The sequence below is a fragment of the Melanotaenia boesemani genome, chromosome 22 (genome assembly GCF_017639745.1).
Source record: "Melanotaenia boesemani isolate fMelBoe1 chromosome 22, fMelBoe1.pri, whole genome shotgun sequence".
In the NCBI taxonomy this organism is placed as follows: Eukaryota; Metazoa; Chordata; class Actinopteri; order Atheriniformes; family Melanotaeniidae; genus Melanotaenia; species Melanotaenia boesemani.
The window spans coordinates 8723442-8744494 of NC_055703.1; the positions used below are offsets into that span (position 1 = coordinate 8723442).

Here is a 21053-nt window from a genome sequence, read left to right on the forward strand (position 1 = left end):
AATTCATTTCATTTAATGGTTTTACAGTAGGGTTACCCCTAAAACATGCAGGACAGTGGGTCCTGAGGACCTAGATGGAGAAACACTGCATTTGTATAAATGGAAATATGTGAGCTGCTGAATATGAATTTCCCCTCATGGGGACAAATAAAGCATTTTCTTGACATGTTAAATTTTTTGCACACAATTTTACATCTTATGACAATCCAGTTTAATTTATACTAGTTTCAACCGTTATACATTTAACTTATTCTTGCCTAGTTTGCTGTAACAGAATCCCCCTTAAAAAGGTCTACAGTAACTTTATAAAGTTTCCTTAACATGAAATGAACATAACAGACGCAGACCAGGGAAGATCTTTATTGAAGTCAAGACAAGGCCTGGAGCAATTAACCAATCTAAAATAGAGTATCATGTTTAATGTCCAGGTTGCAATCGAGACTACCCAAACCTGTTTCCACCAGCCGGGCAACTCCAATGCAGGTACAGTGACGTGGCTGCGGACAGAAACTGTCCACAAGTTCAACTGTAGGTCTGATTTTTATCCAGTCACTTCCTCACCAAGACCTAACCAGCTTTCCCACTCTGTGCAGGCTGGCTGGATTGTTTAATACCTTCAGAGAAGGTATTAGATTGCTGAGTGCTGGGGCTGGTAGGATTGTCTACAATGATTGTGTCATGCCAGTGGTTCTTCCCATGCTCAAAAGTGTTGCTGGAAAGTTTGTATGTGCCTAAAGGATACTTCCTTGTCAGCAATACACGATCTAGATACGGGTGGCCAAACCAAAATCCATCCACAAAGGGGCCAAAGCGCAGCATGCTACCAACTGGAAATCTGGTCGTGGCTCGAAAAGGTGTGTACTCAGAAGGAGGACGTTCCTCGGTTTCAGATTCATAGCTGCCACGGTCGTACATCTTCGCCCTGTAGGAAGTGTCACCGGGCTGGACAAGAGCGCTCTGCGGACTTGGATTGGTGAGACCAGGTAGTTTGGATCCTGAAGAAAATGGCAGTGAACTGGATGTAGTTCCGTAGAGTGTACCAGAATGTTCAACACCACCATCTTAAAAAAAAAAAAAAAAAAAAAAAAAAAAAAAAAAAAAATCTACATTAAGCATAAGCCCTCTACCAGGTGCTGCAACAATACAGAAAAGCCAGTTACCTTTCGTTTGGGGAACTTGAAAACTTTTTGATGAACTTGCTGGAAAGCTATCATGTCCTGAATATACAGGTGCAGCAAATGTATTAGAACTGTGAACCGCAGGGACTGGTTCCATCTTAGCACTAGGTTGGATGTATTTAGGTTTTTCTTGTGGAACAGAGCGGAGTATTGGATTTGAGGCAGCTGAGGAACCAGACTCTGCCTGTACAGATCCACTAGCAGGTCCTTCCCGGTTAGAACCAGAAGAGCGGTTCACATTGTAAGCTCTGCGGGGATCCAAAGCTAAGCAGTAAGAGAAGATATTAATACAGCTTGAAAAGGGTAGTGGGGAATGAGTAGTAATGTAAGGGTAAGGGATATTTTACCTTTCTTTGTGGGATAGCCATGACTTGCACCAGTAAGAATGACAAAGAAACACACCCTGTTTAAAAAACAGAAAATTACAACTTCTCAATAGATGGCAATCAAACTAGCACACCAAGACTTACCATGAAAAAGTCAAACTAGCCATCATGTTGGAAGAATTGCTGTAGTTCCACAGTTATATATACCCTGTGAAAATCTGGCACATGATTTATTTGACCAACCAGAACTTCAGAAGTTAGCCACACACAGCTGGCAGCTATTACTGATTCTCAAACGGAAACATCTAATGCTCCTCAATCCACTCCAGTAGGTGGTGGTAATGCACCTTTAAGCTGGTTGCTAACCACCAATCAAATTAAAAAAACAAAGAAGAAGACCCTTTACTGTCATTTGGGTCTGTTGTCTCCTTCTTACAACAGACATGATGTTTCACAATGCAGCACGGGTTGTAAAAATTCCTCAACTGTGTACAAAATCTAGTTTAGAATTTAATATATTTGAGTCACCCAAATTCTTATAACTTTAAAAATATCTGTTTCTTTATTTTAAAGCAGGAGATTCATTTGACGTACCAAAGCAAAACTCCAAAACTCAAGTTTTTACTCTCTCTGAATGACTGGTAAGTATTTATTTTTGTTTAATAGTGTACCCCCACATCATGAAGCATGTTCATTAAAGTCACATGACACAATTTTGTCAAATTTTGGTGTATCTGGACAAAAAATTATTCGAATATAGTATTACAATCGGTTTGGGAAAATGTTTTGGTTAGAATATTTGCCAGACCAATCCCTCTCGACATTTATTGTCTTTATCGGACAATTTATTAAATAGTTAAAAAGGCCCTGACTAGGTTTTGGCATTGCGATCTAATTTGTTTAGATGTTAGGAAATCATACTTAATTGACATGTAAAAGAAACTCAAACTAAAATGCAATGAATCAAAAGTAGTGGGCTTGAGTGTCACAAAATGGAAAATTAAAATATCCCTCTGAAAAAATGCAACATTCAAATATTATTATCCCACTTTTGGGGAAAATAATGTACAACCTCCATAAAGCAATTGCTTAACAGCACTGAACTTTTTGTTTTGGTAAAAAATCAAAACAAGCTATAAGGAAATAACTAAGAGCTGTGTCATATTGCCCTCCTCATAAACATAAAATCAGTGATACATTTTAATCAGAAAAAAACATGCATCCAGCCTGTAAACTATGCTACTGCAGCTTTTAGTCTAGAAAAAAAAAAAGAAGAAAACTTTGACATGAAGAACATATCCTGCACAAACTGCTAAACTGCTCAACTATATGAGAAATCTCAATGTGTTTGATTGAGCACATCCCTTCATTAAGATCTCACTCCTCTATAGCCCAGCTTGAGACGGTGCCAAATGTGCCATGGTTCTGCATTGTGACAATTTCCGGCTCTTCAGATGTGTATTTCCTGGCTTTCTAATCAGAATGCTATTTTGTATCTCAAAAGGGGCTCCTATTCAGCCCAACATTAACAGCCCTCGTCTGTGATAATGTGGATGCTTCGGGCCATAGGCCACCAGCTGCATCCACTTGTCAGTCTTTGGTACAGATGCCCTGTCTGTCTGCTGCGTGAATGAAACTCATGGACTAAATTGGCACTTATTGTGCAGAATGATTTTATGTACGCATTTTAATGTGCCTCATCCAATTCCTTAACATGGTTTATCTTTATCTGCTGACAGCTATTTCACATTTAAAAATTATTTCAATGGATAGCTTGTGTCCCTCTTGTAGTTTATGTCTTTGAGTGGCCGATGGGGACCAAATGGAAAGGTTGCAAACTCAAACACTCTCAGGCAATTTATCCAAATCTGTGGGATTTGCTGTGCATCATATTAGTTTCTCATACAAATCAAATGAAGAGAACTCAATTATGATGGATCAATAATTCAGCATTCTCAATTATGCTTTAATTGTGAGAAGCAATATCATCCAATCTTATTGTGTGGATAGGTGTTGTTGCTCTGCAGAGCTTTAGCTGATTGTTTATATGAGATTAGGGCTGTGTATCAAGGAAAAGATCAGGCAATGTCACAGAGTCTTGGATAGCCGGCAAGTGACATGTGCATAAACACACTTGGGCACACGTTCAAATACACTCCCAAATACACACACACAAACACACACACACACACACACACACACACACACACACACACACGCTTAATGACACAAACACATAACATAAAGCCAAATGCTGCCACTAAAATTTGCATGGTGCTCAGTAATGCATTAGTGAACATCACTTGGCAATCTGTTCATACGGGCTTAATTGGATTTTAATACCGCCTCTGATCTTGTTTTCTAATTAACGGCGGTGGCTGGCAACCAAGCAGAACCATGCACCCAGCAACACCTTTGATCCCGGCCATATGGAGTTCCTCCAAGCACGCCAGGGATGTAAAAAATCCCTCACCTAGACGTGGGCGAACAACAGGCCCCTGAATCAAAATGGATAGGGTGAGGAGAATTAGGGAGGGGGTAGAATGGGGGAGGAAGGAGGTGGCAGTGGGGGTGGGCAGTGGCATGTGTCATCCACACATCCTGGCGGTATTGTTATTGATTAATTTCTCTCATGATTAGTTGTGATCACAAATACATAAAACATGAGAGGAGGGAGACTGAATGTCTGTACACCTTATCATCCATGCTGCCATTCGACATCCCTTCGTTGCTACGGGGAAATGTCAATAGCTTTTCTAATCTGTTTACTTCTCCCCTTGTGGCCACTGCTTTATGTTTTTGATGAAGGGCTGCCAAAAATATGTCCTCTTTTTTACCCTTGCTTTTCCTGTTTTGGCTCAAGTAATGAGGGTATTAAACTTCATGATAGTCACCCTGTTTCTCATGCTATTATTATCTTATCTATAGGGATATCACCTGAAGGCTCAGTAGATTTTTTAAACTCTAATTGCAATAGATACTAAGATAGTGTTAAACTTATTTCTGCATGCTCAGACAGGATGCTGGAGAGCCCAACTAGAGTACATATAGCAAATACTGGAAAATTACATCATGCAAAAATTTCAATTTATTTACATCCTTGTCAGTTAATTATGTTGCATTCTTTACATACACTAACTATAGCAATATGTTCAGTGATACAGGCTGGATGGTAATGTATATGATTGATTTAATGAGATGCAAACAAACTGATTTCTTAGCCAGATTTTATGCATGGGGCAGTATTGTTAGATTTTCAAGCTGGTGTTGCTAACATGGTTCCCTGAGTAAGAAATCCAACTCTAGTTGCATTCAAATGTAATGTTAAATGCAATCCAGATAGTTTGTACCACAAAGTCCTCCAAACAAAACCACAGTCATCCCAAAGCTATACTTATAATTATTTTTCATTTTCCAGATAATTTATAGATCTTTTTAAATTCAGAAACCCACTCAGACTCATTCACAAACCATATATTTGCTTAATGATGCCACTCAACTCAACAGTGAAGACAAAACAAAGTCTCACATAAGAGGTTCATCAAGTTTTTTATTTATTTATTTATTTTTTTACCTTTTCAAGCCATAACAGAAGTGCCTTCGTTGCACATCATGGGGGTCAAGGTTGCTGTGTTGCTGATAATGCCGGCAAGGGAAGTAACAGCAGAGGCTCACACGCATAAAACCAAATTCACGGAACTCACCACTACAACCAATGATGCTACTTTCACTCAGGTGTTTCTGTGATGCTGGATTATTTGTGTAGGAACACACCGATGTGTTTGGGATGTGCAAATTGCAAGCAGACACAGAGGCAGGTTAATGAAGACAGCTTTTTTTCACTGATAAGCTACAATCGATATATAAAAAGGGCTATTTAACAGGTTAAACCTCCCTGAAAAGCTTCTACCTGCAACCTGATCTGTGACCGATGAATAATTTTTCCTCCTGTTTAATTGGTTGTAGTGTAACTAACCATGGATATATTGTGAGATGATAATTAGTCCCTAAGTTGTTTTTTGTTGGGCAGCTTTCAAGTGGAACAGGAACAACAGGAATTGTAATGCATTAATTTAAAAACACATGCATATTTGTAATTAACCATGTATTTAGAGACATGTAGCCCTAACCATGTACATTAATTCTTACTCAACCATGTGCTTTTAACACATCAGAATTTCTATTTGCAAGTGATAGCGCTTTGGATAAATACAATAACTTATTACATTACATTAATTTAGCAGACGCTTTTAAGGGTCTTGCCTAGGGAACCAACTGGAGGGTGTTAGTATTCGTCCCCTGGTGGACACAACACATTTCAGTTATGTTACTTTATCACTAAACACTTTTTGTTTACATATTTAATTTAAATTTAGTTGAAAAGCTTTAGCTTTTTTGTTACGGCACTAATGTATTTCCAACTTTTTTAACTCTTTGCTTATTTGTTTAACATGTTTTCATTTTCCTTGGGAAATGGTCTTGGGAAAACTTGGAGGCAGGAAAGAAGCTAAGGGACAGGAAGTGCCATGGGTCTGTTCCAAGCCAACTCCCCTTAGAGGGGAGATCATTAGTTTATTTTCTGTAGGTGTTTTATTTATTTATTTTTTTAGTAGTTTGCTTTCTTTTTGAGTAATAATTAAACTGTTAAGCTCAGTTTCTTTGTTGTTTAGCTAATTTTTAGTATTTTTTTATGTGTTTTTGACTGGTCTGATCAGTCCGAATTTAGGTTCCCCTTTATTTTCTGTTTGTTAGGTCAGTTTTGTTCTTTGTTGAGTTAGTTTAGTTTCTTTGGTGTTACTTGTTAAACAGTTAGTTTTAAGTTACATTGAGTCACCATTTTGATTTTGGGTTAGTTTTGTTTATTCTGCGTATTTTAAGGGTCCTGATGTTTTGAGTATTTTCTTCAGGGTAAATAAAACCTATTCTTTTTGTAGCCATGTGTGTTCCTCTTCCCTCACAGCATGTATCTTGCATAGTATTTCATGTACAATTTAATATAATTGAGGATAATTTACTTAAGTGAGGAATTACTATATCCTTTCTTTTATCTAACACTGCTTGGAAGACTACAGGAAATAGTGTATGTGTACACCTGAAGCCATGACAATCACTCAGCATCCAACATGAGAGACTGTGCAGCATGTGTGAGGCTATCATTCATGTTTAGCCAACACAGCTGGACTTGCTGTTGATGAATGATGAACATCTCTAATGCCTGGAGAGAGAGGTCACCAGTACTTTAGCTATAGTAATGCTTGTGATTTTGACATCAGGTGAGAATAATGATAATGCTCAAGACAATATGGCAGCCATCCATGCATAGGGATGTTGGTTAGCTCAGCAGGCTGTCATTTTACTGCTGTCTGACAGAAAGAAGCTAATTAACTATGCATATTAATTAAAAAACCTGAGATCTACAACAGTTGACTGACAACCAGGAGGCTGGAATTTCCAAAGGGTGTCAAATTTCTGCAATACTGACAGCTCCAGTGTTTTAGTGTAAGTTTTCATTAACATGCCCTGTTAAAATTAATCTGGATATGGTAATTCTTTAACAGAAATCTATCTTTAAGTGCTGATCAGGGCAGCAGCTGGTATGATTAAAAACAATGCAAATCCACTATGGGGCTTGTTGCTTTTTGCCAAATCCCTCACACACTATGACATCAAATGGCCTTCTGCGACAATAGCAATGAGGAGAGAAGGCTGCATCATTGTAATGATGCATTTTTACATGCTGTTTATTTGTCCTTCACAGGACAATTATTTGAGCAACATTTATTGCTTTATTTTTGAAAGGACTGTGACATATGGCAGCTGGATAATGACAACAGATGCATTAAGACTAAAGTGAGGTTTCTAATGAAGATGGTTGACAAGCTTCGAAGGCCTTTTCTGCCTGTTATAAGGAACTCTTTCTTTTGATGAAAAGAGAATTTCTTGCCCTCCTTAAATGATAAACTTGTCCTTCGACCTTAGCTTATTATAAAGTTTCTCATCTCTCTATCAAAGGCACTTTCAAGAACACTGAACGCTGCATTTGCTTAAGTGCCATATTTGATTTTAAGAGTCCTTTCTTTTAAAACTTAATGGATGATGAGAAAGGAAAGTGGTCTCAGCAGATTTTTGAAGGAATAACATGCTAATGTCTACGTCATGTACCACAGTTGTATGCTTACCATGTCGTGGTAATAAAAAGGAGCAGAGAATCTAGTTGCAATCAAAAATTTTAATTAGCTTTAACTGAACTTTGTTATTGCACATTAGTATATCTCAATATCTTTCACAATACAGCTCCAAATGCCAAGTACATCAGTGTGAATGATCTTTGCAGCTGTTGCAATATAAGACATAAAATGTATACTCAGACCTTCCAGCTTTGGAGGAATACCTGGAATACCATCTTAGACTAAAAACTCATGTAAGTGGCCAAAACTAACATAGCAAAGTACACTTTTAAAAGTAATTTATGTCAAAAATGTACATTCAATGACCATTTAGTTTAATATTAGCTTCTTTACATTAATACTTCACAATGATTGCAAGAAGTTGAGATGCAAATTGGCACTTTCATGTATGAGGTCCTAATAAGTTGGAAAAGGGCGGATTGGTAACTTCAGGTTGGGAGTACAGGCAGAAGAATTTTAATATCTTGCAGTCTTATTTGTGAGTGGGAATAGATTTTATGAGAAGACTAACAGGAGGATCAGTGGATGCTGTACCAGTCTGTTGAAGTGAAAGCTATGTTGATTTACGGCCAACCTGCCAACTCTCATTAACAGTCAAGAACTGCAGGTAGTGACTGAAAAAGGCTATCTGAGCTCACCTTAGTGATGCAGCAACGAGCACAGTCTCTGTGGAGAGACATCTGGTCAGGATGTTTTCTAGATACATTACCAGGGGAGGTGATTTGGACAAGTCTTACCATGAAGAGGCCTTAGGGCAGACCTAAGAGACACTGGAGAGATTATATATATCTTGGCCAGTTCAAGAACACCTCATGTAGAATAGCTGGAGGAGATGGCTGGATAGAGGGAGGTCTGGGGATCTCTGCTCAGTCTGTGGTCCTTGCAACCTGATCCAGGATTTTTAGCGGAAAAAGAAAGAATGGACTGATGAATGAAATTTAGCTCTGAATATAAGGATGGCCTTTAAAGTAATGCATGCTGTTTGATTCATTCCATTTTAATACTTGTCAAAAAATTCACCAAGGCCTTGTGACTCACAGAGAATATGCTTTTTATTTATCCTTAGTCATTACAATCTAAACTTTCCTCTGGATGACTCTCAATCCAGAGAAATATTACTAATATTTCTGTAAATGTTGTGATACAATAATCCATTAAAGGTAAATATTATTTGCACACAAATAGCACCTTTTAATATCATCCATGTTCTTGAAAAGTGCTTTAAAACGTGTTTGTTTTTCAGTTGTTCACTCATTAAACAGTTCTTATTCTGTTACATAATATTGGTACCAAAATTGCAGATTCTGCAAAATGTTTGTAAAATAAATAACCTGAAAAGCCCTGTTTAAAACGTTGGTACCAGGTGTTCAGTGTGCAGTACATGACAAATACATGTATTTTACTCAATCTCTCTTCCAAGTACCTACACATGTAAAACCCCATTGGAAAGCTAAGATTCTTGAGATTTGAATGATGTATATCTTTACAGACTACAATCATGATTATATATTCAGTAAACACTTATTTTAGACCAACTGAAAAACAATTTACTTTTGAAGCCAATCCTGTTACATTAGCAAGGGTCTAGTAAAAGTAGTCTAGTAAAAAAGATAGCCACAAGTCTTTTTTCTGTTAAAATCTGTTGCAAAGATTGCAGGATTTTAAGGGGTTCAACATCTGCAAAAATGGTCAACTGCCTTTTTATTTTACCAATTTAAAAATGATGGTGAACAAGTAAACTGGTTAACACTATTTTAATTTAAAATGTAAGTTTTTCCCTCTCCATTTACTTTTGCACAGCAATTCAACCAGCCAGCAAAGGGAAAGAAAAGCAACAATGGAGTTATCAAGATGAAAAGATGTTAATCAGCTGGCCACACTACACTGTTGAGATCTATTTTACTTTTTTCACAAGTGGGTAAAATGAGCAGAACAAATCAAGCTATCAGTTGGCTAATGCATTGCTTCCTCTTCTCTGTCATCTCACACAATGTCAATGTGGTTTTTGCTGCTAATGCAGGAAAGAGACTACAATATCGAACTATTACTGTATTTTAAAAAGCATATAAGATTCCTGTGGATTGGTGCCTTATTTACATTAATACATATAAAGCAATTCTTATTCTATTATATAATATTTGGCTAAATTTCACATAAATAGGACTTGGTAAAAAGAGCCAAATCCTAATATTTATCATTATGTTGCATTTGAATCATAGTATTTTAAAGGCTGGTTATTAGAGAATGTGCACCAACATCATCAACACACAGAATTGTGGGGGAAATCGCCATTTTGGGTGTAACCACCATCTATTTACATTGGATGGTTCAGGAGTATTTCATCTTGTCATTTTTTTCCCTGAGTTGTGCACTCGGCTGCAGCAGCAGCTTCATAATCAGCTCTCAAAAAGGAAATAAACCAGCAGATTTTCATCCTCAGTTTCCATCTTGGTGCAGTGAAAATACCGTATAAACACATCCCAGAGAACAGTGGACTTGTGCAGAAACTTTTCCAGGTGATGTGGTTTTGGGTGACTGTGGGTTGGATATAATAGACAGTTTGGGCTTTATGTGAGCAGAAGCAAGAATGCATTTACAACATGTCAGCTATGAATGGGATGATGAGAGAGCAGGTGAGGTCTACACCTGAGAATTCATGGGTTACTGGTTACAAGGTTATAAGTTTGTGATTTTAAATGCAGTGGTACCAACCTGGATGACACTCCCATGTGCAGATGAGAACATGACTTTCCTCTGTCGGACATGCAGTCAGAACATTCAGGACTCTTCACTCGTTTCAGACGTTTCAGACTAGATCTGCCATCAGATAGTGCTGGCATGAAGAGTGTATCTGATCTGCAATAATAATTAAGTAGCTAATACCTTGTTGCAACCAATAATGTAAAAACAGCCTATAATGTAATAACGTAACAATTTTGGCCAATTCAAATGTAATAAAGACAATAATGTAATAACTTATTAATAATGTAATATGTTATTAATAAGTCATTACATCATTGGATGCATTTATTACAGTTTTTCTGACCGAAACTAGCACTGTGACACGACAATCAGTTTTATTCACTTCATTTGTCCATGGTTCAGGCGCTGATTGGTGAGTGTTAATTAAATCATATCAGTCTGACAGGACAAATTAAATAAACCCAAAACACAGTCTGAGTTTTATGATGACAGACTTATTTTTCTTGTGATTAAAGTCCAACTGTGTTTGATTAAAGTTTTGAGAGGGATTGGATACAGCAGAGTTGTCATCTTGCGGGATCAAGGTTTTAGGACTTAAATGCCTGGGGCTGCACTTGACAATAAATGGAATTAAAGTTGCACCTTTGAGCTGACTTGGCCCCTCAAAAGCAGAGCTCAGTTAGTAAATCAAGATGATAATTTGACAATAACATGATAATTGTGGGATACTAAAGATGAAACAAGAGCCGATTTAAACTGATCCCGAGCTCAATCACAGAGAGTAAAAGAAAGATGAAAACACCCACGTGGGATCATCTTTAAATTTCATCAGAAGGTAAATGTAGTGCAGCCTTCATGTTGTCTGTGTACAGCATGTACACATACAGCAAGTATGTATTTGAGTGTTCAAGTGGCGTTATAATTATGGGTTCCACATACCTAATCAAAAAAAAAAAAACAAAAAAAAAAAACCCTAAAAGATGAAACTCTCTTTTCACACACTTACAGAAACGCTTGTACATATAATACACATTGCAAAGTCCACACGCCCAGTGTACTTAGCCCTGGGAGATTCTGGCACAGATACAATAACCAAAAGACAAGTCATATCAGCAATGCAAACCCCCCCTCCGGTCAAAAGTGATCAACATCTGTGAAATACCGCTGCAGCTTGCACACTGAGGAGCAGTTACAGACACTGGAATGACTCACCTTGCTCAATCATTGTTATGAAATGAAAGGTAATAAACAGGCATTTGCATGTTGGTTTGATTTATTACATGTGCTTTTTATTAGCTGTCACAGTCAAATTAGAATTTCACATTGTGCCCCAAACTGTTTACCCATGAAGAGATTTACATATTTAGAAGTTGCATTCACTGATTATACTGAGAGACTGTAAGGACATCATTCTTTTGAGAGCATTATAATACAAAACAAACAAACAAACAAAAAAAAAAATAAAAATTAAAATTAAAAATTAAAACAGGAATACAAGCTGTCTCACATACCAGAGGAAGGCATTTCTAAAAAACATGGTCAAGTCAGAGCCCCTTTGTAACATGGCAATACACTCCTTTTTCTGCCTGCCATTAAAGAAGAGATTAAGTTGTCAAACTGTGGGTCCAGGTCCAGACTGGTCTGTTGAGTGGATATTCACTAGTCTGATCTCTGCCACTGCTAATAGACAGAGCTCAAAGGCGAGCAGGGAGAACAGGGGAGGGAGAGGGGTAGGAAGGCTTTAGGATCACTTTACCTGGATTCGGCAGTGTGGCGCTGGTGGATTAGTGCCCCGGGCCTCATGGCACGCTAGTCTGCAAACACCCCATAACACTCAACAACAGGTACAAACACACATGCTCATTCACAACACGGTGGCCAGCAAACACATGAAGTCAGAGCTCTCTTACTGAAACACATGTCCACATGCTAATAAACACATTTCTTTGGTTTAACAATATATCAGGTCTATGCTACGGTTACCCAGGCAGAGTTGCACCAGATGAGACAACTACTCTTAATTTCAGCTGTTTAAAAAAGAACTTTTACTTCTTATTTCTGGCCTTAGTTCAGTTGGGATGCCTGACATAAACTTTCTTCGCCATCCTAGAAGCTCTGAGAAGTCTGTTCCGGGTCTGATACGACTCTGTAAGGTCACTCACTCATCCAGAACTGCAAAAGCATAACCCATAAAGGAGAAAATACAGGTTGTTCTTGGCAGGGAGGACAGAAACCCACCGCAGTTCCATCTCTCTATGCAGCCTCTGCCTGTGCTCCCCCCCAGTCACTACCTGATGACTTCTCCATCCGTTTTAATTGGTAATTATTTTGCGGGGTTTAATGCCTTTATTCAGACTGTCAGTGTGGAGTCAGGAGAGGAGGATTAGGTGCCCCAGGGGGACGAGACACTGGCACGGCCAGGACAGCTCATTTTTACACGGGCAGGGGAGGAGGACAGCTCATCTTTGATCCGGCTGGGGCTTCGCAGGCCAGAGGGGTGACAGCTGCACTTTCTTTAGCCCACATTTGAATTTGAATTCTATCTTAGGATGCAGCGCGCCGCGGACTTGGCAGGGCAGTGGGGTAATCTGCTCGGCACAAACGCCCGGGCCTTTTCTTCCTGTGTGCCCTCGCAGAGATTGGAGTAATTAAAGTTAAATGGAATGCATTAAAAACTCACTTGTGCCGAGGCTGTGGCGGCCGTGCCAACAGTGAATGGGCTGGGGCTGTCCTTTTACGCTGCTCTAATCCTGCGGAATATATGTGTGCCCCGCGACTTTGATGCTACGCTACCAAAGCATCGGAAACGGCTACCAGCGGAGCTACAACTGACTGCTGGCTTTCACCTCAGAAGAACATCTTGGAAAGCAAATTCAGCTGGATTCTAACATTGGCAGGAGGTCGGATGGAATCAGCTCGGGGAGGTTATTAGCACTTTCTAGACTTACATGTCACTCTCGAATTGCTATGCTTTGATGTATGGTCTATTTAAATATCTACACACTTCCTTTCCCCCAACCTGTGGTAATATTTTGAGTGAATCCTTACCAGATGTCCATAACTGTAACTAATGCACTTGTAATATTGGTTGTTCCATAAGATGTTTGGCAATATATGATGAATAGCTTTCAAAGGCAAAAAAGAAAGAAAGAAAAAAAAAAATGCTGGCTCAAAGCATGTGCAACTTTGTGGAAGGGATGGGCACTCCCAGTTTTTTTTAGCCATTTTAACTTGGACAGTAATTGCTACAGGAGACAAACCTGCCTATAGGAACCAGACCTGCTCTTCCAGCTAGATGTCAAAAGAGTTGAAGCATCAAACCCTAAGGTAATTGTCACCGCCTTTCATTTCAGAGGAATGTGGACAGAGACAAAGGGGGGCAGGCAGCAAAACTATCATCATAATCTTTTCCTGGCTTTGTGTGTGATCCTTTAGCCTTCATAATGATAGGAGATAAGGCTGAGAGAAACCTGGAGCTGTGGGTGGAGATGTTTTCTAAAAGAAAATATAAATTATCACATAAAAAAACGAAAGACAAACATGCAAATCAGTAAAGGGAGAAAATCATTGCACCCTCACTTGATATAGCATTGTGGTTAACTGTCTAAAACATTGAAAACTAATTAGCAAACACATAAATCCGTCACTCTTGCCAGTCTTTGGAACACAGAACACCCCCACTCACCCTCCCACCCACCAAGAAGCAGTCAAAAGAATGGGTCAAGCCAGAAAACAGTCATTACATGTGTGTTTCCCAGGTTTCAAGTAAATACCAAATCCCCTAAGCATTTGTCTAACAACACTACATGTTACAGCAAGTATTTCCTCTTAAGCCTATAAAAGACCAGGGGCATAGACATGATGGCCACATAGTTTGACACTCTTTGACATTTTATGTCGCATCATTACTTTTTTGATGCCAGAGCAATATTTTGTCCAAAACATGCCAAATAAGACATGTCTGGAAGCCAAATTTAGCTGCCAAGCGTTCTTGGAAGGGCAAGAAGTCTAAATGGCACTGACCTCCACAGTTTTCAATAATTTGAATGCCCTTTACCTCGCCACAAGCTTCCATTACACTCTGCCTGGCTACATGAGATGTCTGACTGTTCTCTCTCTGCTATGTGTTTGCGTTTACAAGGACAAAACACCACAACTAGGTGTGGAAACAGTGCCAGAATGATAGACTTTTATTTAGGACAAGTGTGGAGTTGCTTGAGGTATGGATTCCTTTATGGCTCGGTGCCATAAAGGTATGCAATCTTTACAATGATGTAAAGTATTTTTGAGCAGATTTAATTAATCAGAATTGTTAAATTGTTATCTGTGTTTCAGCTTATTAAGACTCTTGTTTTAGATTAAATCACAATTCAGATTATGTCTCACAGTCTCACAAAAACATGTTAAACTTTGTTCTGAAGTAATTTTGCAATATATTAATAATGCGACTGAGATCAGAATAATTAACCAATTTTTGTGTGCTCAGAATATGACTTCTGTGGGTTAAGATGATCAGGAAACACAACAGGACTTTATTGATCAAAATTGTGAAACTAATAATTAAAAATGACATATGCTTTATTGGTGCAGCCCTGCACTTGAAAGGCCTAGGACTGCAACATATTTTCCTATTCTCTCATCTGGGTAAAGCTTCCCTTTCAAGAGTACCAGAAATAACTCTTCATTGCTTGAATCATTCAGGTCTCGTTGACACATTTTTCCCTGTTTATCAGTTCCTCGGCCAAGAAAAGTTTGAGGTACAGGTACTGGGAAGTGTTCTTTGCAGCTTTTTGATGGACTGGCAGCTCATTTCAGCACATCAAGTAATACATGATGTGCCAACACCAAGCAATGACATGATGAAGAAGTGGTGGTCATTTGACATAGATCTGAGACCAGCGCTCAACGGAACTCCTTTAAGAGATGTGTACTACTTCACTAATCTGCAAGAATCAGATTTTTTAGCTTAATGTTTAAATGAGCACCTGGAGACTGTAAACGTAGCAGCAGCAATGTTATTAGGTCAGACACAGTAACAATCAAGAATAATTTTCACCAAGGCATTGGAGACTGAACTCAGATGAGTGTGCAAGTGAAAAGCATTGCATATTTCCAGGACTCTCCGTTTATGCTGCAAACCTTTGTGAGCAAAAAGCCAATATGGGATCTTCATCAACATAAGTTCAGCAAGCTACAACATGTAGAAAATCCATATTTACCTCCACCAAAGCAGCGGTCATCTATTCGGTGGTGTTGGATATGGATATGGCAAGTTATGGATGATATTGATGACATTTTCAGGAAATCTCAGAAATGGAATAAAGAACAAGTGATTAGATTTTGGGGGTGATCTGGATCATCACCTGGATCTAACAATGTTTTAAAGGATTCTTTACTATAGGGAGATAGGGATATTTTTCTATAAGAGATTCTAATGCCCACAATCATCGGCAAAAAAAGAGAGAAAACAATTTACAATGGCTTGATAGAAGTCTGCGCTCTCAGAGTGATTCTAGTTCAATGTGCTTTTATCCAATATAGGTATTTTGTACTCAGCTACAGCATTTTCCTTAAAACACAAAATAAGTCATCGTGTTAACAGTAAGATCCTCATTATAGCTCACTGTGCATTTTTAAGTCCACCATAAATAATATATATCACATTAGTTGTCATTTTCTCTTTCTGTTGTTGGTAATGGATAAAAGCAATGAGAAACTGATTTGTTATACCTGATATTTAAAAAGAGTTGAAGACTGCAGGAAGTCCCTGGCCAAGTTGAGATGCTAAGCTAAGCTAGTGACTTGCTGGCTCTTTATTGATATCAAGTGATGGATCATAGATATTGAGGTTGAAATGTTATTAAGGCCATTTGCAAAAACCCAAATGAATGTTTTTCCAAAACTGAAGAGCTGTCTTTTTTCTTTTTAGTGACTTAATTAATTTTTCATCTCTTGCTTGCCAACTAATACCCTTTTTTCATCCTCATGTGTGCTGCAAGGATACGTAAAGACCTGTCAATGGACATTATCTGGGATTTTATTCTAGAGAAATTTTAAGAAATGGTAAACCAGTTGTGTGTTCAAAGGGAAATTTTTAAATGCATGTCAAAATTGCCAATTTTATATAATTTATAAAAAAAAATAATCTAACAAACAAATAAATATGAAATATACAGAAAACAATGAATATTGAAAAAAAGAAATATATATATATACATTAGTTATTTTCTTTATCCCTTTGTAGAATATCTAAATAATGAACCCAACAATGCATTTGTCAGGAAAAAACACCTGCTAATGTGGTTTGCATACTCAGGTATAGCAAAATTTAAACCTTGAAATAAGCATTGAGTCCATCATTACTGCTAAATAGTTGATTAAATTCCAATTTCTCTTGCAGAACGTATGTGTTATTTAAAATCCAGTGCTGCCTTTCTTGTTCCCTGGAATATCTTGTACCAAACAGATAAATTGGATTTTGAAGACAGCTGATCTGACAGTCTGCAGGCAGATTAGATCAAAGAAGAGTTAAGAATGGAGAGACAATCAAAATGAGCCCACAAACCAGAAAAAAAGATAGTCAATGGACTGTCCTACCTTACTACAAAGATACACATGATCATGCATGTGGACATTTTGCCTGCAGGTCACAATTCAAATATATCTGTAATCCATACTGTACATCCTCTCTTTGATGGCAGAATCAGTGGCATGATTACAATCACAATACTATTGTCTGTAATAAACAGGAGAGCTTGTGCTTCTTGAGACGAGGCATTCAAGTGTGTATTCACTCAAAAGTGAAAAGAATCCCTGAATAACTAATTAAAAAGCATCTGCATACCAGTGTAAGACCTTGGTTTATACTTTTGTGGATTTGATTAGTGGTGATTTGTCTATTCGCTGACAGATGCTTGATGTTGGTGAGATAAGGGGGGAAAAAACCCAAAGCTTTTGGTTGGGAAGCCCTATTATTCATGGGCAGCAGTTGAGTGTGTGTTTCCATTAGATGTGTGAAGGCCTCTAAGGTCTAAGAATGCACTTTAATAGATACCTGTCAAATGTAATTAACTATGTTTTTCCTATATCATACGCTTTCCCATTGCCTCCAGCCAGAGGCTCCACAGTGTGTTTGTGTATGTGTGTGTGTACTAGTACACATGCATATGTGTGTCTGTGTGTGAGAGAGACAAGAGTCTGTCTCAGCGTCTTTTGCCACCCAGCGATTGGAGACAGTTTTAATTGCAGCATGACAACCACAAGAAAAGACCAGAAGCCCCATAAAAGCCAAAAGCAAGCTGGCAGCCATCCCACAGCAGAAAGCTAGCCATGCCATAATTACAGGTAAAAAGACCTCTAGCACTGCAGTTCAGCACCATGTTTATTTGACACCAATCATGCAGAAATGCAGGTATCCCAACAATAACATGCTCTGTCCCGACAGGACTGAGGTGCCTCTGAGAAAGACTTGGACATCACCTGCAATCAAGGAATGTCTTGCGGCTTGGAGGCAGAACATGAAAGTGAGCAGAGAGACCTTGATTTTAAAGAGCTCAGATCTGCAAGTTACATTGTTCCCAGTCAGAGAGGAGCCTCGTATGGCATCAATAATTTATTTTACAAGACTCTCTTCTGCCTCCAGTGAGCAGATCTATTTAAATGTTTTGATATCCACGTCTAAGGGAGTAACTGGCCGCATTAAAGACACATTAGAAAAGTTAGTGGCACCTCTTGTTGAAGTGGGACTTCACCCTTTAATAAACTGAAGCTGAGTGAATCAAAGATTTTCACTGATGCCACTACCCTGTGTAGTTTTATTTTTTGTTATAGTACAAGCAAAGGAGTGTTTAGTGACCATATGCTCGACAGCGCACTCATTTAAAAGCAAAGCACTTGTGAGAAGCTTCTCCTGTGTCTATGCCACATTTTGAGAGAAGGTCTATTTTAAAGCAGGTTATTGTCCAGATTTTTACATGATATTTTGTAGAAATGTGTGTTTAGGAATTATTTACTGATTTGACAAAAAAAAAAAATAATAATAATAAAAAAAATAAATAAATTGAAAAGAAGCTATTCTTAGCAGTGGTCTGAAAAATGCTTTATTTTTAATGAACTTTTAACTTAACATAGATGGTTTCTGCTCCTACACTGCTTGGAGTATAGGTGACACTATGTATTTGGTGATTTTCACTGTTTTTCTAATGTAACAGAACTGACAGAGTTTAACTTTCCTGCCTGAGTGCACTTTGTGCAGGTGGAGAACAGTGCACATGCATATATATGGTGCTCATTTTAGACAGGAGGGTTATGTACCAAAGCATTTTATGGAATTTTTACAGGATGTAGGAACCAGAATCATGAGAGAGTGATAGGAAACAACTGTTCACTCTGCATCTGCTTCTACAGTATTTCTCCATAAGTACAAGACTTCCTGGATACCAGCGTAGAAGACTAAGGCACCAACGGCAACTAAGCACTGAGATACAGCCCAACAGACGAGGGCTGTAACTGCACTGTTTTGGACTCAATAGATTATAAATAGATCAATTTATTCTGCTCCTCCTGCCCCACTCTCTTTGGAATTGTTGTAAAGTGTGATATGACCAACAACTTTCCAGTGCATCTGTTTAGGTTTCTACATTATACAGAATTGTGAGAGGTTTAGCTTGATTAAAAATGAGACCAGGTGCTGTCAAGTGCAGAACATTTTAAGAAGAGCAAATGCCGCCATCTGCAACAAACAAGCAAATCCACTTAAATAGGACATACAAACATGCAGCACTTTATCATTAAAATCATTCTGTCAATACAAAATATATTAGAGAAGTCATCCAAGTTTAAACTTAACCATAGGTCTTTTATCAGGCATCCAAAGGGAGAAATGAGAGTGTTAACATCAAAGCAGACGAGGACTAATCTTTGCTTTGTTCCAGACCAGAGATCTAGGCTACAAGTTTCAACACACTCGTAGGGTGCATTCATATCTTAGTTTGTTTGCTCAAAGTCTAATATATTGAAGGTGGTATGAATGTGCAACCAAACTCTAATGCACATCAAAGAAGCAAACTCTTGTCTGCCTAAAAGTGCGAGTCTCAGTTAATGTTAATGTTACTTAAAAGAATTGGTTTGCTTGGCTAAGTGCAGTGTGAAAGCAAACTTGAACCAGCTGAATGTTGCAACCCCCAAATGAATGATATCGTGCCAAGTCCAGTGAAATATTAGCTGTGAATATGGCCTTAGTCACTTAGTCACCTGCACAACTTTGAGGCCTCAACCTAAGCTAAATGTTTGTTGCCTAACTAAACAAGTTCATTTAAACTATACCGCAAAAAAAAAAAAAAAAAAAAAAGATTCTAGTTTGGGCAGGAAAAGAACTTGGGTCTTTTTCTCTGTTTGGTTTTTTTAATGAAACCCAAAAAAAACTAAAGTCAAATTAAAGACTACAAATCAGATTTCCTTGCATGACAATGTCATAGCTTGCCCTGAAATAATGTTGTAATATTATAACTATGCTCCCCCTATTTCAATCAAATTTCATCTCCTAATTTGAAGCAATCACATTGGCATTCATGCCAATACACTTCCAGCATAAATCACCAACACTTTAGAGACAGCACTGGTCTCTATTCAGCAAACCAGACCTCAGCACATAAATCTCACCTCTGTAAGTACTTAACGAGAGCACAATGTGTGTTTTATGTGTTCTTTATGAGTGTGGAAAGGCCACATCTTGAATGACACTCACTGCTGGAGCTATTGACGGGTTGGGTGGGGGGAGAAATACAAAATCGCTTTACAGACTCATTTTTTAACATATGCTCGCTTTCTTAGAATGAGTTTATGTAAAAATGCAGCATGTCTCTTGTCATTTCTAATCACCTGTTTTTGTGTTCAATCAGACTCTGTTTTTTTCTTGTATTCGGTTTGTTGTGATTTACCAGTTCGGTAATGACTGTCAAGGCAATTGGCTGCTAAAGTGGTGAACTGGAGCTCAAGTGCAGGACAGTGTTTATCATAGTATTGACTTTCTGACAAGGGGGCTGCAGTTGCTTTTGTCACTGAGGCTGGGCTCCTCAAAGAGCTGGTAAAGTGATTTCATGACACAAAACTTAGACTACTGCTGTTTTTTTTATTATTATTATCATTATATAATTAGGTTTTTTGTTGTCTTAATCTTTATAGCCAGTTTGATTTTGACAGCCAGATAGAAGCCAGTTTTGACATTTACAGTATATTCCCAGGGGTCTGTTGCCACTTACAAAGATGTGGTCTCCATCTGTCTATACGTGTTTGAAGTAAGATGTATTCAGTCTTCTGTCAATATTAATAGCTACATATAAATCAATGAAGAAATGTTACATAGCCTGTTTTACACTGTAATCCACAAAGCAACAGAAAAAGATAGAAATACACAGCAAACTCTACTAAATCTACATCTTATCATTTAAATGTTATCCACATAGGTACAGAATATAAGTTTATATATAAATAGACATAGACAAACCCACACATACAGTACATGCACAATATTCTCTGAAATACACAAATGTTGCTTTGAGATGTGTTAATGCTCCTACTTTACCAGTATTAAAAGATATCTAACTATGCATCTTTCTCCCACACGCATGTACAATTTTACTGTCTCTCTCCTGAGTATG

At 38.1% G+C, this 21053-nt stretch overlaps 1 protein-coding gene and 1 long non-coding RNA gene across 4 annotated transcripts; one reads left to right on the forward strand and one right to left on the reverse strand.

Annotated features, from left to right (window-relative positions):
• Positions 1-405: 405 nt before the first annotated feature.
• Positions 406-865, forward strand: LOC121633889. Its single transcript, XR_006009137.1, has 2 exons — positions 406-483; positions 550-865. It is a non-coding gene; the product is annotated as an uncharacterized LOC121633889 (long non-coding RNA).
• On the reverse strand, positions 568-1696 carry LOC121633888. 3 transcript variants are annotated; one of them, XM_041976193.1, is made up of 4 exons: positions 1649-1696; positions 1526-1581; positions 1161-1442; positions 568-995 (listed from the first exon to the last, which is right to left on the reverse strand). In XM_041976193.1, exons 1-4 carry the CDS (start codon positions 1672-1674, stop codon positions 568-570), a joined length of 792 nt encoding a protein of 263 aa, XP_041832127.1. In that variant the 5' UTR covers positions 1675-1696. The 3 variants fall into 3 exon arrangements, with proteins under 3 accessions (XP_041832127.1, XP_041832125.1, XP_041832126.1); XM_041976191.1 differs by having other exon boundaries at positions 568-1061; positions 1649-1695; XM_041976192.1 differs by having other exon boundaries at positions 568-1061; positions 1526-1548; positions 1649-1678.
• Positions 1697-21053: the final 19357 nt, after the last annotated feature.